General features: G+C 42.1%; 1 protein-coding gene across 6 annotated transcripts in view; it reads right to left on the bottom strand.

Annotated features, from left to right (window-relative positions):
* GSAP (gamma-secretase activating protein) overlaps window positions 1-18,215 on the bottom strand; it is a 79,263-nt gene that overhangs the window by 3,734 nt on the left and 57,314 nt on the right. For 5 of the 6 annotated variants that reach the window (XM_045793404.2, XM_045793407.2, XM_087861152.1 and 2 more), the window contains 8 exons: window positions 15,807-15,935; window positions 14,913-14,971; window positions 14,231-14,262; window positions 11,783-11,844; window positions 7,995-8,090; window positions 5,877-5,947; window positions 5,311-5,405; window positions 481-600 (listed from right to left, as the gene is read on the bottom strand). In XM_045793404.2, the coding sequence (XP_045649360.1) occupies window positions 481-600; window positions 5,311-5,405; window positions 5,877-5,947; window positions 7,995-8,090; window positions 11,783-11,844; window positions 14,231-14,262; window positions 14,913-14,971; window positions 15,807-15,935 (664 nt within the window). The remainder of the gene's footprint in view (window positions 1-480; window positions 601-5,310; window positions 5,406-5,876; window positions 5,948-7,994; window positions 8,091-11,782; window positions 11,845-14,230; window positions 14,263-14,912; window positions 14,972-15,806; window positions 15,936-18,215) is intronic. The other variant, XM_045793405.2, reaches the window with a different exon arrangement.

The raw sequence follows: 18,215 nt of genomic DNA, 5'->3' as shown, positions 1-18,215 counted from the left end.
GGAGCCCTGCCTCTCAAATTTTCCTGCATCTCCAGTCTAAGTCTGAAATGACAGAGTTAATCAGCTGAAAGTCAGCCATTTCATGACATTTTCTTGAGAAACAAGCCTTCAGAGTCTCCTATCCTCAAGTGCCCTCGTGTACAGAAAAGGAATGTAATAGCTGTGTGTGGATCGAGAAGCCCTTTGGGACCTCCTGAAGGTCTAAGGCACTTTAAATTAGCCCAAAGGCTGGTTACAGGAAGTGAACCGCACTCAGCAGGACACGCTGCATAATTTGCGGAGTCCATTGCAAAAGGCAAATGAGGATCCCCTTGTTTCAATATTAAGGATTTCAAGATTTAACGTAGACAATTAAACCGAGCATGGGGCGGCCCTGAGTGCAGCAGGGCCCTGTGTGACCACATGGGTTACACACCGCGAAGTCAGCCCTGATGGGGCTCAGAGCAGGGCTGGCACTGTGGCAAACTCGGAGCCTCTTACCTTTCATGAGCCTTGTGACAGCTGTTTCGGTGAGAAGCAACACCCCATTATCAATGTAATGCAGCAGGTTATGCAAAGGGAGACAGTGGACGCCGAGGATCGTGTGCAGAGTGTGAAAACCTGGACAAGAGATCAGGAGGGTAAACAGGGTCAGCCAGCATCTCAGTCTTCTAGAGGGAGTAAATTTAGTGATGTTAACAAAGCCCTTAGCTCAGTGCTTTGGCACCTAGAGTCTAATAAAAGCTGCTTAAAGACAAGGTCCAAGTCTCCTGCTTTGTGTTATCATGAGTAGGTATTGCGCTGGGTATATAGTGAATTCCCAACAAGCATGTATTTCCTTCACCTTGTGTCCCTTTCTAGGCAAAAAGACAAAAAGAGTGCAAGGTCTGCTTGATGAAAAACAGTTCTCCAGTTTAATAGGTTTGCAATTCTGCAGTAAGATGGCAAAAGAGAACAATTAACAGAATAGCTTCAAACTCCAGAGGCCCAGGCTAAAAGGCTGACAGATAGGCACCACTTTGCTGATGTGGAAAAACTTTGAACCACTAGGGGACAGTCTATATGTCTGACTTCTGTGTATGCCCTAAAGAAGGGCTTTTGGGGTCTATTTGAACTAAATTATAAAAAAGAAAAATTTAAATAATGTGGTCAAATAGCAAATCTATAGGAATTCAACAGAGACGGAGGCAACTCCCTCAAACCTAAGTCTTGTGGGGAGGGCCACTCAAACACTCAGAAACGGAGGGTTCTAAGCACACTATTAATAATAAATAATAAAAACAACATCCATGGGAGAAGAAGATATCATCCAGGAGAGAATCAGAAAAGACAGCATATGAGGGGAGCTTTGAAAGGTAAATGCAATTCCTGGGGGTGGAAATGAGGCCAGAGAACATACAGAGTGGAGACGGTAGAAAAAGCCACCTTGTCATGAGCAGACCTGCACGAGAATCCTACTGTGTTGCTTACTAATTACAGGTTACCAGCCTTTGTAAGCCTCCATTTCTTCATCCCTAAAATGGAGCCACCAGTACCCTTCCTGTATGGTTGCTTGGAGAACCAATGCTAGGTCTATGAAGAGCTTAGCACGTGATAGAACAAAAGCGACCAATAACAAACACGTACCGAGGCCTTCCATCTATGCATTGGCTAACTTGATCCTCATTCAACACCATGAGGTGGGAACCACCTGATTCCCATTTTATCAATGGAGAAACCAAGATTCACAGGAGCTAAGAAGGTTGCCCAGGATCATATCATTAGCAAGTGGCAGGGCTAAATTTGAATGTAGGCTATGGGACTTTAGCCGAGGCTCTTACACATGACATTATCCCGCCCCCAGAACTGGTAGCTGGATTAATGGGACAATATGAACAGAGGCCCAAAGGTGAGAAAGTACGGGGCATGTTCAGAAAGTACAGAATGACCCAGCTGAGTTGGAATCAGGTGTATGAGAGGAATGGTAGGAGGTAAGGTTGGAATTTATTTAACAAATCCCTTCCAGACAGCAGACAAGGAGCTGGGTGTACAATAATGAGCAAAACAGACCCCAAAGCTGCTCCCATCCACCTTCCAGTCTGATGAGAAGACAATCAAATAATCATAAAAATATACATTCTTAAAAATGTGACCAGTTTGGGGCACCTGGGTGGCTCAGTCAATTTAGCATCTGGCTCTTGGTTTCGGCTCAGGTCATGATCTTAGGTTCATGGGATCGAGCCCTACTCGGGCTGCACACACCGGGGAATCTATTTGAGATTCTCTCTCTCCCTCTGCTCCTCCCCCCTGCTCATGTGCTCTCTCGCTCTCTCTCTCACATGCACGCTTAAAATAAATAAAATCTTTTAAAAAATAAAAGACCAGTTCTATGAAGGAAAAGTGCAAGGTGTTCTGAGTGCATGAGACAGGGATTTAATGCTGAATGACAGCGAGGAATTTATTTAGTAGACTTTGGGGAGGGACACTGAAGGTTTTTGAGCAAGGTGGAAAAAGGATTTGAGTTTTACTCTTGGAATATTAAAATGGCAACAGGCAAAGAACGGACTGGGGTACGGGCAGTTTGCTACAAGAGGTACGTGCGATGTACGTGCTGGGAGGCCACTGCGTAAACCTGCACCAGTGGTAAGGAGGGGGCAGACGGTGAAGGAGGAAGGAAGGGATGGGAAGTGCATGGCAACACATCCAGACTTGGAAACTGATGGGGTGTGGGTAGGGAATAACAAAGGATCACAGCCTAATCTTAGGAGCTTACATGACAAAGAAATGATGCCCAAAGAACAGGAACTTGAATTCAGAGCAGTCATGGAGTTTTCTCTCCCTGAGCACATGAACCATGAGCAGTGAGGGACTGAGTCCTAAGTCCTGGCCACATCAAGGGTCAGATAAAGTACAGACTCTGCCCACAAGCAGATGTTAAGGGGCTGACAACAAGATGACTCTGCTGGCTTCCCTGAATCCAAAAAAAAAGTGACTTTATTAACTAATCAACAACATGAGATTTTTTAAATGGATCTGGACATTCTTCACAAGATTAAAAAAAGTTACGAAATTCGTTCTGAAGAAAAGTTTATTAAAGGTTCCTATAGATTTCCTGGATTAGAAATTCATCTTCCAGCCCTGCGTCCATGTCCTAAAGATCCCTGGTGACCCTTCATCCTCTATCCCTAGGGGACAGCCCCACATCCAACAGCCTGCTCTTGGCTTCCTCTGCATATCAGCTCCAGGCAACAGAGCAAATTGGCTAAAAGTAGGCATCAGTTCCAAAACAGAGCTTTTCCAGCCAATTCTAGTCTTCATCCTCCAGGGCTCCTGGCCTCCACTAGCCAGTGAGGGGAACACAGGTCTCATCTAAACTACAAATGCTCCAGCTCTAAACCATGACTCCCTTTTCGTGGTCCTCATTCCCTTTATTCTTTAACCAATTGAGTTACAAGTTTCCAACACTTGGAACTCAAACAGTTCTCACTAGTCCAGCAGGCTTAGAAAGCAAGCACACATACGCAAGTACATGAGAAAACACCCTGTATTTATCCACACATGTGCACAGCCACGTGATACAGTGTCACTTTCCATGTCACATGAGGGAAACCAACATTTAAGAGAAAAGGAGAGCGATACTTAACCCATGGACACAAAGCATTAAGGCTACTCATAATAATTCTCTGTCACTATGGATAACGTTTTTCCATGTATTCCCTTCTTCCATGTCCCTGGGAAGGAGTCTGATGCTCCCTAGACAGTGAAGTTTTATGGTCTCCCAGGTACAAAATTGTCCCTAGTAAGTCACTTTCATTCATTGACAAATGGAGCTTGAAGATCCATGGTGAACAAATCTGAAAGTGTCAATCCATTCCTCTACCAAGTCTTTTGTGTTAATGGCAAATAATTAAGAGTGGAAGCCAGCAAGTCTTATATAGTTTTCATGAAATCCCTTCCCTCTTTCTAGAGGGCACCTCGAAATTCCTATTCTATTGGGATCCTTTAAAGTCATCCATTCTTCCCATGAATGGTCGCTGTCAGATTCTGATAAAATCAAAAGAAACTCCTTGTGCCCTCCACTACCAGCAGGTCTTCTAAGAGAAGGTGCATGGACAGAGAAAGCATGAAGGACTCCAAACTGAGTCAGACATATCACAAATGAAGCCAAGACGTGCTATGGGGATTTCCGGGCCTGTAAATAGTCAATGTTTCGATGTCAACTAATTCAAATGAAATATAAAATTCAAGAGGCAGCACAGAATAGTCGTTAAAAGCACAGATTCTGGAGCCAGGCTTCCTGAATTTGAATACTGGTTCTGTTGCTTAATCACTGTGTGACTTTCAGGCAAGTTATGTAACCTTTCTGTGCCTCAGTTTCACCATTTACAAAATGGGAATAATATTAAGTGGAACCATACGAAAGTGCCTTTTTTTTTTTGGTCAAAAACTGGTTGGATATTGACAATTTAATGTGGTTCATTTTAAGTTCCTACCATTCAGGACTATTAGGAAAACTGAATGTGCTTATCTATGTAAAGCACTTACTGGCACAAAATGGGCACCATCTACATATTGGCTTAAAATGAATGAGTAAAGGAATGAATTACTGATAGATGATGGGATAGATGTATATGAATAAATAAATTAAACTGGCTGATAAATATTATGTAGTGACAGTTAACATAAAGCTTAACACTCATCAGAACATATATGTAATAAACACAAGGCAGACAGGAGCTTATTTCTTTCTTATAATGAATACATGTTCCCAACTAGACTTCTGTTAATTTTTGTAACAGCTCTAATTTCTAGCACAGTAGATGGAATTTAATTTAAAAAATCAACAAATGGTTGTTTACTGAGTGAATGAATGACCAATTAAAGGAATGACTACATATACACGTGCCAAAGGTGTTTTGAGGCTTGACTTGGTTCTGTTTCAAAATCCTAAGGGCAATTTTTAGCTTCCAAGCACGTAAAAATCAGCTATTTTCTGACACCCAGCCAGACCCACTTCCTTCTGAGTGTTAACTTTCTCAATCAGATAAACTAAGCCTGCAGACATCAGAGAAAGATCTCCCTGCATCCGCTTCCCTGGTTCAAAGTATCCTAGCGAGCTGCATGGGGACCAGCTTCGGCTCCCTAAAGTTAGTGATGAGCCACAGTAGAATTTCATAATCGGGGGAGATCTGGTCGGCAGAGACCAAGGTCAGGACCATCTCTCACAGTGACCCGAGATGCACACATTCTCAGACACAGAAGGTCTCATCCTTAAATGTGTAAGGTCTGGGGACCACGGGAAGAAGAAAGAACAAATATATTACAACAAGGGACAAAAGAGCCAAGACTTACCAGGAGGCAGAGGTAAAAACAAACTCGTAGTAGCTTCCAGAATCCTGGTCATGATGTGAAAGACTGTAAATTCAGCAGCACTGGCCCGCCTGCTGCTGGTAAAAAAACAGAGCCGCCGTCAGCCAAGGGGTTCATCCCTAAAACTCCGCTTGTCTGAGCAGTGGCTCTGAGTATCACATAGAGATGGAATTCATGCTAACTGTGAAAGAGGAGGCCCTGCGGAAAGCCTCATACGTAGGATGGTGACCATCAGCCTAATGCCTAGATCTAACCAGACAGTAGGCACATAAATGATCAATTGCATTAACTTAAATTCCCCTTCCTGACAGTCCTGAGCTCACACGCCCCTCCGTCCTCATCAACCGTATGCCAGGGAAAGAGGATGGTGAAGCCACAGGGCCATTCCTTGAAATGCTGAGTACAGAACTAAGACAGACAGTGTTGGGGCTGGTGACAACTGCTTTCAATTATTAAGTTCCAAAAAAGCTTTGCCAACACAGGCAGCAATTAGAGTGTTTTAGCTCTTTGTACACCTTGATAAGAGAGAGGGAGAAATACTTGCGTACAAGTGGAGAACCCTGGGGTGAAGATGATGTTTCCTCCAGCTGGTTTCCAGGATTTGGCAAATGAGATCCAGCTGGAGGATAAAGACAGTCTGTTACCCTTTGCCCGAACCCTCTTCCTCAGGGGTCCCTCCAGCGAGCCCTCCCCAGGCCTGACAGGCATGTTCAGGGCAGCTGGCATTTAGCCTGGGCCTAGACACAGAACCAGGCTTTCTGCAGTCAATGCTGAGGCACTGGATTCCAAAATGGAAAGACGGAAAATGTGCACCACAGTCTAACAGAGCCCCTTCTGTCTATGCAGGCAGTGTCCCCACTGAGCTTCCCCAGCCCAGTTAACAGGCCCTCAATCACAAGCCCTCTGCCATCAGTGAAGGTCAAGTACAAGTATTGGATTTACTCTAGGCCTGTTATATGATAAAGGCCAACAGCTGACAGTGAGAAGAAAGGAGACACAGAACAGGATAGAGGTCCTAGGCATTGACTGTGGAGTACGACCGGCTTCAAGTCCAGGTCAGACATTTGACTAGTTTGTCAGCAACAGAGCAGTCTCCATGGGACTGTTATCTGCCATGAATCCCATGCCCTGCACATGGAGGCTAAGGACAGGGCACCAGGGATCTCCATATGGGCACGGATAAAAATAGTTTATTCTTCAATGACACAGATTCGCAGTGTCTCTTGGGCTGAAGTCAGGTAAGATAACTTGTAAGCACTATAGTCTGGTTCTGCAGCAACTTCCTCCATTTGTTTTAGAAAGCCCGACTGGCCACCCTCCTGAAGGGACCAGGAGACACGGCTGTTCACTGTCGGGCAGGAGCAGGCAGGTTTGGCTTCAGTTGGTGTCTGCCGAGTCAGAAAGTTAGGGGTACTGAGTTTTCTAAGGCTACATCTCTACCACTTCTGGTCCTATTGGTTCCAGCGGTTGTTAACAGAGACTAGTGTTAAAACTTCTATGTGATTAGCTACAGGGAAGAACGATGCTTGAACAAAACCCCTTCACACTTTGGAAGGTGAAATTTAAAGTCAACAGAAAGAAAGATGATAGATGGAATGTTAAATAGTTCTGTTATCAAAGGACAAAGAAAGCAAGTTAATACCAGCCTGTGGAAGATCAAGGCCACATTCATAAAGTGAGCTCCTTGGTACAGTTCTACTACAATGAATTATTATTTAAGGAAGTTTCAATGCCTTGCTTGTAAATACCAATATATGAGAATACCAACCTCTCCTAATTTATTAAAAATTGTGAAATTCAAAGATATTATTTAAAAACAGACACTAATGACTACAATAAAGGCAAAAAAACCTTTAAAATTAAACGTGAAATTCAATCGGGGTCATATCAAACACATTTAATCTTCCAGAGTTCAATGTAAAAATACATATTCACACAATTGGTCATTTGCATACTGGTCTTACCAAACTTGGAGAAATGGAGTGTTCTTTCTCTTTCTGTGAATTTAAATACTTTAAGAAATTGTCTAGCATATTATTTCTAGGTTCTAAGTAGGGTCAGGCCTCAACTCCATATGCTTTCTGAGAGACTCAAGACCGCTTCAAAATTCAGTCTAGCTGTATCACTTGTATTTACACATGGACTGGTGTTATTAACTGTAATCACACAATTTCAATGGGTGGCTACCAGGTAGATGCGCTACCAATCCCACCAGCAGACTCTGGTGTGGTAGTATTTATACAACTGAGCTAGAATCTGGCCTAATTGGGCTGTTGGCACACATTAAGAATTTAAGTTCAAGTTCTCTCATGTCTTCGTAAACCTCCATGTACAGAAATCATTACCTGCGGTTTAACAAGGAGCTGGAAGATGCCAAGATGACATGTGAACATTTGGCAACCATGCTAAGTTCATCACTGTTCTATGCTTCCATGAACATATAAATCACTATTTAAAGGGAGTATAACATACTGCTTTCATAACCAAGTCCTCCTTGTTTTTTTCGTTCTTTTTTCCCTTTTTTCAATCTATAGCACCAAACATACCAGTCTGAGGACAGAAAATCTGCAACGTCTAATCTGAAAAACATACTGAACCACAAACTGGGAGCTACATACTAAGGGGCTGGGGGGTGGCAGGATAGAGAACAAAAAAGCAAAACCAACCAGTTTTGAAATGTAGTCCAGAACCATCTGTTCAATTTTCTTCTTTTCTACACCCTGTAGGTGTCTCAAAAGATGGTCTTTTAGCTCAGACACCATCTGAAAACAGGACACGGATTAGATAAGTCACAACCTACCCACTCACACCTGCTACTGGTTGAAACTAGATCCATTTATTAACACTCTTTACCAATATGAAACATACTGGACTTGAAGATCCCAGTGGCGGAAATGTACAACCCACAGTGTTACTTTAATGGGCATAAATCAGGGACATCAACATTCCTCAGGAGGAAGTGCTGATGATTCCCCCAGAGTCCAGCAAGCAGACAGGAGTCAGATTCCCAGCCCTGATGAGAATTCTCCAAAGAAGCTGAGGGAAGCCACTAACTTATAAGTCAAAGGCTTTGGGATCTACGAAAGGGGTGAAATCTACTGCTCCCAGGCCTGGCGAACTAACAGGAACAACTGTAATCCTGGAGTGACTATGTTGAGCAGGTTTGGGGGGGATTGGGGGAGTCGGGAGTAGTGAGGAGAGGCATGCTTTGCGCGTTTGGAAGGACAAAGGCAGGAGTAAAAACGAAACGCATCAGGTAGCTCCCTCTGTGCAGTGGCTGCCAACATTCAGCACAGCCCCCTGACATGCAAAAGTAATGAAATTATGGAGTCTATCGCCTCTAAACAGACTTGTATGCCTACTCTGTTCTCATCTTTCTTGGGGCTCACCAATCAGCGTAGCATCCCAGCCCTCCCTGCCTTTTGCTCTTCTGTCTCCCTCTCCTTTTTTTCCCCCTCTCTTATGCCTAAATTCCTCCTCAGCTGGAGGCCCTCCTCGCTAGAGATCTTTGCACCAATAAACATCATAGGAATTGTACAATTAACATCATATGTGCACATATCTACTATGTTAGCAGATTTGCATATATGACACCCTGAGCAAAACTAGCCCATGGCATTCTGGGCCACGTGTTAATTAATTAGGCTTAAAATTTTTATTTTTTTTTTAAAGATTATTGCATGCTTTTTCGTGCTTTTCAATTTTTCTATGACAAACATAAAGATGAAAATTTAAATCACCCATAATCCTATCATCTGTGTTAACATTTTGGCTTTTTTATTTTCCTCTTCTCCAGTGTGCACACTCATTCTAATGTTTTCTAATTTGCTTTTTTTCATATAGTTTATGTCATTACATATTCTTTACCACACTGGTTGTAATGGCTGCACATTACTCAACTTTATGAAAGTACTAGAATTGATTTATTCTCTTCTTACACATATGGGATACTTCTTACACTATAGTGAATAGAACGAAAAAAACCCTCATACATGATTTGTTCGCCATAACCACCATTATTTTCTCAAGCTAAATTCCCAAAAATGGAACTTGGTGGGTCATGTACTTAAGAGATGCTGTTGAAATGCCTCCCGCTGTGGTTATACTGGTTTTCAACTGCATTGCATGAGGCTGCCCGATTCCCTGTATGCTGAACTTTGCTAGTGTGGTTTTTAAATTTTTGACAATTTGGTAGGCAAGCACACACACATAATTTTGTATATTAGATTCCTTAATCTATCTGGTATTTCTGTTGGTTTATGGTATAAGGTGGTGGTACTTGGGATGGAAGGACTCCAGTTGTCTTTTCCAAATAGGCAGCCATTGATTGAGTAAAACTTACTTCTTTCTAGTGATTTTTAAATGCCTAATTTTATTATACGCTAAAGATTCAAATTTAAACTAGAGTCTCCTGACCATTTTGTACAAGCACCATATTGTTTCATTATTGTAGATCAATTACACACTCAGCTATCCGGTAATGTTAGTTCCACGTCTTTTGGTCAAGTGAGTCACCTAATCAATTGTCAGAGAAACTTCATTGGCTTTTTTGTTATAATTTTATTAAACCTAGATGCTAAGGATCTGGAAGTGGAATAATGCTTTTCACTAACTTTTCTAACTTGTTAATCCTAATAAAAAAGAAAATAAATTTAGAATCAACAGCTTATTAACTTGTTCCTTAATATTTTCCATCTCCCCTGGTGATTATTTTGTTTGTTTGTTGCATTGGACAATCACAGCATCTTCTTTTACTTCTGTTTCTTATTGCACTGTATAGAATTTCCAGAACAATATAAAATTTTAGTGAAAATAGCAAGAATCCTTAACTTCTTTTTTTGTTTTTTGAGAGAGAGAAAGAGAGAGAGTGCATGCACAGGGCAGGAGTGGGGGAGAGGGAGAGAGAGAATTTTAAGCAGGCTCTATGCTCAGCGCAGGGCCCAACAGGGAGCTCGGTCCCATGACCCTGAGATCACGACCCGAGCTGAAATTGAGAGCTGGACGCTCAACCAACTGTGCATCCCGGACACCCTGCTTCTTTCTGATATTAATAGGAATGACCCCAGCATTCGATTAAGAGCGCGTTAGCTATTAGTATTAGAATATTTTTTGGCTTATTGATTTGGTGTATTCCAGGAGTGGGATTTTACTTTTATCAATTTTAAGCACCTATAGAGATGATCTTTTTTTCCCCTCTTTGACCTGGCGATACGATGAATTATGTTAATACATTTGCTAATGCTAAGCCTTCCTAGAAAAAAGGCCATTTGGCCATGTAGTATTTTTCAAATGTGTTGACCAGTGGAAAATATTTTAATTAAGCTTGTGGTATCTATGTTCATAAGTGAAAGTAAAAGTCATTGTCAGATTTTGGTTTTAGGGTTATGCTAGCTTTTTAAAGTGATTGAGAAGCTTCCCATTTTTTTTCAAAAATACTTTACATAGCATGGGTATGACCTGATCCTTAAACGTTTGAAAGAACTAACTCATCAAATAATTTGGTGCCTTTTTTGGAGGTTTTTGTTTGTTTGTTTGTTTGTTTGTTTAAGAGAGAGAGAGAGAGTGAGTGCATGCGTGTGAGGGGTGAGGAGAGGAAGAGAGAGAGAATCTTAAGCAGGTTCCATGCCCAGTGTGGAGCTCAACGTGGGGCTTAATCTCAGGACACTGAGAATGTGACCTGAGCCGAAATCAAGAGTTGGACACTTGACCGCCTGAGCCATTCACGAGCCCCTGGAGATAATCTTTGACAATTTTTTCAAATTATTTTATGGTTATTGTGTTTTCAAGGATTTTTTTTCTTCTTGGCTCAAGTTTGGTATTTCTATTTATCCAGGAAACCTTACCTGGAATTTTCAAATGTGTGAATACGCATTTACAGATGTTTTTCTCACATTTTAAAACTTCCCATATTTAAGGTAATAGATTACCCCATTCCTAGACGTGCACGGATTAAACATATTTTATTAGACTTTCCAGATGTCTCTTTAATCAGTTTTTTTAAAGAAAGATTTTTGGATTTATTTACTGATTCTTCTCTTCCATTCATTTATTTTGATTTCTCTCTCTTTGGTCTTCCTAGTAGTAGGACTTCTTGAGAAACCATACTTTTATTCTGTTATATTTTAAACCCCAAATACAAATGCCACAAAGACATTGTTCCTTCCTTGTTTTAAACACTCAATGCTATACATTTCCTTATGATGTTTTGTAATTATATACTTTGGGTGGTGACTGATTTATATATGTCTCCCCCACTACACTAAATTCTAAAAGTGCAGAAATCATATCTGTGTTGCTTACCATTGAGCACACAGGGCCTACAGTAGCTGGTAACAGCTACGTGTTAAAAGAATGAGTGAAAAATAGGGTCAGGATGAGAAGCACAATCTAGCCCTTTCCCCTTTTCTTAGATCCTATCATTCCGCAGCACCCAAACGGCCCACAGACGACTTACCAGCCCCATCAGCAGCCTCTGATGGTTGTCTTCCTCCTGGAAGAGGGGTGTTAATCTTGGCTCTGAAATGAAACAGAACAATAGTCAAGCAGGGTGGGTTTTGGGAAATGGTCTAAAAGAAGTGAAATCAGCCTGGGTTCCCCTTCTCTGAGTTACTGGGGAAATAGACCATTTTGCTATAGGATGAAATTTTTCATTAAATGCGTGACCTATTCCTGCAAGACAAACTTATCATTCAGGTGATACACAGAGAGCTCTACTCCAACAGACTAAGAAAGAAAGAAAACAAGGAACATATTTCCCAACACCAACAGGTTCTGGCTTTGATTTCTCTTCAACATGAAGACCCACCACTGTCTAAGAACTTCTGCTCCACTGGAGACCTCTGTCTCCACTTGGGCCCTCTCTTAACCCCAAGGGGGTCATAAACTCAGGGACAGGGACTTGATGGAAGGATTGCATGACTGCCTTCTTTGTGGCCCCCTATAGGTTAGGGACTTTGAGAGTCACTGAACTGAGGGGACTTATCAATTAATGTAGCAAATAATACTAATTAACACAAGTTATCCGACTAAACAGGTAACCAGCTCAAGATGGAAAAGTGACATGTAAGGTTAAATCCGATGGCACTTTCTCCACCATGATTTGCACTATACCAGCAGACTGGAGGAGCAGACAAACACAGTCTTGTTCCAAGATGTGCCCTAACACTCCTCTAACAGCACCTTCGTGCCCTGCTCTCCCCTCCTGGAGCAGCTGAGGCACGCACCTGTCAAGAGAGCAGAACTGCTCCAGTCAGAGGGCTGATGACCCTGTGTGGGACAGCACAGGTGCCTCTTGCCCCCTCAGGATAAATCCTACCTGGATCCCACACAAGATTTTGATTAAGATGAAGCAATTCAAAACTTGACACTAGCAGCCCTGAATTTCACCCAGACTGTTCTGTTTCTGTTAGTGATGACATTCTTCCTAGGATGCTAGTGCAAGCCAAGCACGTGAGAGGAAGGGACAAGCTCCCAAAGTGCACTCAGAGAGAATGACTGGCCACAGATGCAAACAGGCCAAAAGCACAGGAGCAGGAGCTCTAACAGGGGCACAGGAGTGATGGACACAACAAAAACCTCGACAACCGGCAACATTTCCCGTACTGCAAACTTCCTAGCCAAGCAAGAAGGGCGAGCCTGAACCAGGCACATTCACACCCTGGCTGCTGGGCAGGACTCCTGCCTGCTGTCGCTGCCTGGTGCTAGTGGGAGAACCCCTGGCTTCGGGCACAGACGGCCTGGTAACACAGACAGAGGCTGGTTCCCTCGGGCTGCTCAGTGAGCACAGGCTCTGTCGCCCTGGGCTGGATCACAAGTTCACTGTCATGGTTCCCATGAGCTGTGTGCACAGCTGCAGGATGTCCCACAATGCACCGTTAGGGTCACCCAGCACACACCTAAACATCCAAGCCTATAAAACAAAAGTGGGATATAAAAATAAAACTTTTTAAATGGAGGCTGGCCTTTATGAGGGATGAAAGCATTCCAGTGACAAAACCACAAAAAAAGCTTGTGCCTGGATACGCTTAGCATTCTCTTCCCCCAGTTTCACCTGGCGGGGTGTTTAATCAAGACTTACCTTGGATGCCACTCCCTCTGGAAAGCCTTTTCTAAGCTCACTCTCTTCCCCAACCATCCCCGCTCCTGATCCAATTCCCCCCCGCCCCCCCGCCCCATGGTTCTAGACCACCCGTCACCTGGTTTAGAAACAACACGTTAGCATGTCTTCCTCACACATCAATGACAAAGCAGCCACCTGCGACGGTACAGTGCACCAAGCGCTATAAACATCAGCCCATTTACTCTCATTTTTCCCCTCACCTGGCCCTGAAAAGGTTAATGCACGAAATGAACACATGGCTTGCCAAGAGCACACTGTTAGCATGTGGCTGGACTGGAATTGAAGCCAAGTTCTGTCTGGCTCCGAGCCCATGCTCCTCCCCCATAACCACACAGCTTACCCAGAGACTCCTATCTTTGTACTCCTATGACCTAGCCCAGTGAGTGCCCAAATGTTAACCAAAATCAAAGACCCCTGTGTGATCAGACAGCTGGAAAGAAAGCAGCCCTAAGCCAGGGGAACTGCCCAAGTGCATCCTGTAGGTACAGCCACAGGGCACGGTAATTAGATCAAGGCTCTGAAGAAAAATAATGAAAACCAGACGGCCAACACTCAGGGACTCTTCCAGCAAAAACACATTCAGCAGCTGTCCCTAAAGGTCCTGGTGCCAAGACAGACATGGAGGGAGCTGGGTGGTCACTCTAACAGGAAGATATTAAGGGTGCTGCCCTCATTACACTATTGAGCGGGATTTTCTTGCCAACCCACAGGGGTAGAAAACACAGTGTTACAAACCAAACACTGACTGAAATCCAGAAGGCTTTATCACAGGTCTTTTCTTACCCAAATTCCTTGCTTCTAGGTTAGAAATCACCCTACAAAGAAATTAGCCAATGTTATTCACATAGGAAGATTAAAAAAAAAAAAAGCCACAATACCATACAAAGATATCCTCCATAAAACCACTGCAGAAACTGTTCTCGGGCGGCTGAAAACCTCAAACACTTTAATCAACTTGGCAAAAGCCACATTAGGCAATTATAAAATCTCAAAACGCTGTAGCGCAAACAATGACGATAATTTAGAACAATCGCAGCTCTCAGTTATTGGAAATAATGGGAACAGAAAATAGAACAGGGTTGGAATGGGCCTATACTTGTAGCACTCCGAGATGACTCATCTATCCAGAAAATGGGCTTTCAAAATAAGAGCCAGCGCATCAGCCCACTAACGCTTTTTAAATGAACCTACTCTCTCTACCCTCCTAAAGTGCTCACTGTGTAAGAGCTTTCTTCACCACTTATCGCTTATAATTCATCTGTCCTCAGGATGCAAGTCTGTAAGGTTTAACACATACAATTTTCCCACTAGAAACTCGAGCACCAGACTCAAGAACAGGGCCCAGGTGGCTGCTTTCATTAAGCTGACGGCATCATTCTGTTGAGGATACTCAGCAAAAGGAAGCTACCTCCATGAAAGGTATCCAAAATCCATTATAGGTACACTTATCCCTAATTTTACTTACTTCATTGCATTATCAAGAATATTCCTCACATACACCATGGACCTTCTTCTTCCTGTTTTCTAGAAGGAAGAACATGTCAGAGCTGTGGAAGGTAGAGGTTTTGTGGGTGCCATTTTTCACACCAAGGACACAGTGCAATAAAGTAAAGAGTTTTGGAAAAAAGAACTACACTTTCCAACTAATCAAAATACCTACGTTCTTTAAAATTAGTTAAAAAAGCATTTTATTCTGAAATTATTATAGATGTAGAGGAACTTGCAAATCAACTAGACAGTGTTGTGTTATATAGAATAACACTACAACTATATACGATGCTACAGAGAGATCTCATGTATGCTTCACCCAGTCCCCCCCCACGCTGTGTTTATATCTTATATAAATGACTATAGGACTATATCAAAATCAGGAGACGGATATTGCTAGAACGAGTGTACAGTCCTACGTCATTTCATCATGGACGTAGGTTCATGGACCACAATCGAGATACAGAACTGTTCCACCCCCCAGAGATCTCCCTCGTGCTGCCCTCTTTGTAGTCAGTCCCAGCCACTCTTCTTTCAACTATCCCTAACCGCTAGCAACCACTAATTTGGGAACACCTAGGTTTTTTAAAAATCAAATTTTAACTATACAAGTAACGCAAGAACACAGGTAAGAAAGACCTGGATGTTAATCTCACTTCTACTATGAACCTGCTGCTGGTGTCCCTTAACCTCTGTGCACCTGATTTTCCTCCTCAAGAGAAGACAGATCAGAGAAGCACTGTGGTCTTCTTGCGACAATGCAAAAGGGCCTGGCGGTTAGGGAGAGTGCGGCAAATTGAAGCCAGCCTTAGACCTCATCTGATGCACTATACTTTTGCTTCTTGCTTTATTCTCATGAATCCACACAAACCTCTTCTGAGATCAGGCTGTGCCATTCTCTCTGGACCATGCTGTTGTTATAGAGCAAGCGTGGCTTGGAGTACTTAACATATTCCAGGTTGGAGTTCAGTTTTTCCCAGTAACCCTTAAAACTGTGCACCTGCAGAAGACAAAAAGCTTTGGTGAGCTTGAGAAGCAGGACCTGTGGCCCCGACCAGCAAGGACCACTTAAGCCTTGCAGCAAAGCCAGGCTCGCCTTACTTCCTCAGCTCTTCTAGGGCAGCATTTCTGAGTGAATTCTTCCCACGAAAGATGGCATTCTCCTCCTGCAGGAATTCTAAAATAGTAAGACCTAAAGAGTCTTGCTTTCCCTATTTCCTTTTCAGCCCCGTTTACAGAGAGAGCCACTGCTCACTTCCCCAAACCAGTGTGAGTCACCTGGGTTAAGGCAAAGTTGGGAAGCCTGTATTAAACCAGTGTTGTATTAAACACATCGTATCGTTTCCTCTCCAGAGACCCATTTTTCTGACGTAGGTTGTGTCAACAATGCAACATTCAGTCAGAGAATGTTCGTAAGACATGTAGCACAGGAAATAGGCTTACTGTCCTGGTAAGCTTATCTACTTCCAAAAGAGGTCTTTCAAAGCCTAGGAATCAGAAAGGTGGAGTGAACTAGTTTCACATTCAGTCATCAAATATTCCAAAACTCCAAAACAGAATTTGCTGGCATCCTAGCTAGGTCTTTGACATATTGCTACAATTGAAGCAATAATGTATCCACTTTATTTATTTATTTATTTATTTATTTATTTATTTATTTATTTATTTATTTATTTATTTTTTAAAGATTTTATTTTTTTATTTGACAGAGAGAGACAGCCAGTGAGAGAGGGAACACAAGCAGGGGGAATGGGAGAGGAAGAAGCAGGCTCCTAGTGGAGAAGCCTGATATAGGGCTCGATCCCAGAACGCCAGGATCACGCCCTGAGCTGAAGGCAGACGCTTAACGACTGCGCCACCCAGGTGCCCCCCACTATATTTATTTTTAAATACAATGCAATACTAATACATTTTTTTAAATTGAAAGATGCATTGACACAAATTTTTTTTAATTTTTTAATTTAGGATTTATTTATTTAAGAGAGAGATAATGTGTGAGAGTGGGCAGAGGAGCAGAGGAAGAGGGAGAGACAGAATCTCAAGCAGACTCCCCGCTGAGCGCAAAGCCCCATGCAGGGTTCAATCCCACCACCCTGAGATCATTAGCTGAGCTGAAACCAAGAGTCAGATGCTTAACCAACTGAGCCACCTAGGTACCCGTTTTTTAATTTTTAAATTTTAAATTTAAGTATAATTAACATACAATGCTATATTAGTTTCAGGAGTACATACAGTGATTCAAGAATTCTATACATTTCTCAGTGCTCACCACAATAAGTGTAATCACCATCTGTCACCAAACATTATTACAATCTTATTGACTAGATTCCCTCTGCTGTACTGTTCATCTCTAAGACTTATTTATTTTATAACTGGAAGTTTTTACCTCTTAATCCCTTTTATCAATTTCACCCATCCCTCACCCCAACTCCCCTCTGGTAACCACTAGTTTGTTCTCTGTAATTAAGAGTCTGGTTTTACATCTCTTTTTATTTGTTTTGTTTCTTAAATTTTACATGTAAGTGAAATCATACGGTATTTGCCTTTCTCTGTCTGACTTATTTCACTTAGCATTATACCTATAGGCCTATCTATGTTGTTGCAAATGGCAAGATCTCATTCTTTTTTATGACTAATATTCCATTGTATATGTATACCACTTCTTTATCCATTCATCTATGGATGGACACTGGGGTTGCTTCCATATTTTGGCTATTGTAAATAATGCTGCAATAAACATAGGGGTGCATATATCTTTTCAAATTAGTATTGTCATTTTCTTTGAGTAAATACCCAGTAGAATTACTAGATCATATGGTAATTCTAGTTTTAATTTTTTGAAGAACCTCCATACTGTTTTCTACAGTGGTTGCACCAATTTGCATTTTCACCAGAACATGAAGGTTCCTTTTTCTTCATATCCTCACCAACACTTATTATTTCTTGTCTTTTTGATTCTAGCCGCTCTGACAGGAGTGAGGTGAAATCTATTGTGGTTTTGATTTGCATTTCCCTGATGATGAATAATGTTGAACATCTTTCCATGTGTCTGCTGGCCATCTGGATGTCTTCTTTGGAGAAATGTCTATTCAAGTCTTCTGCCCATTTCTTAATTGGATTATTTGTTTTGGGGGTGTTGAGTTGTATAGGTTTTTAAAATAATTTGGATACTAATCTCCTATTGGATATATTATTTTCAAATATCTTCTCTCATTCAGTAGGTTGCCTTTTCGTTTTATGGATGGTTTCCTTTGCTGTGCAAAAGCTTATTTTGATGTAG

The sequence above is a fragment of the Ursus americanus genome, chromosome 3, assembly GCF_024610735.1.
Source record: "Ursus americanus isolate L20-20 chromosome 3, mUrsAme1.1.p, whole genome shotgun sequence".
Classification (NCBI taxonomy): domain Eukaryota; kingdom Metazoa; phylum Chordata; class Mammalia; order Carnivora; family Ursidae; genus Ursus; species Ursus americanus.
The sequence above is the reverse complement of the archived record's forward strand: the minus strand, read 5'-3'. Positions and strand labels throughout refer to the sequence as shown.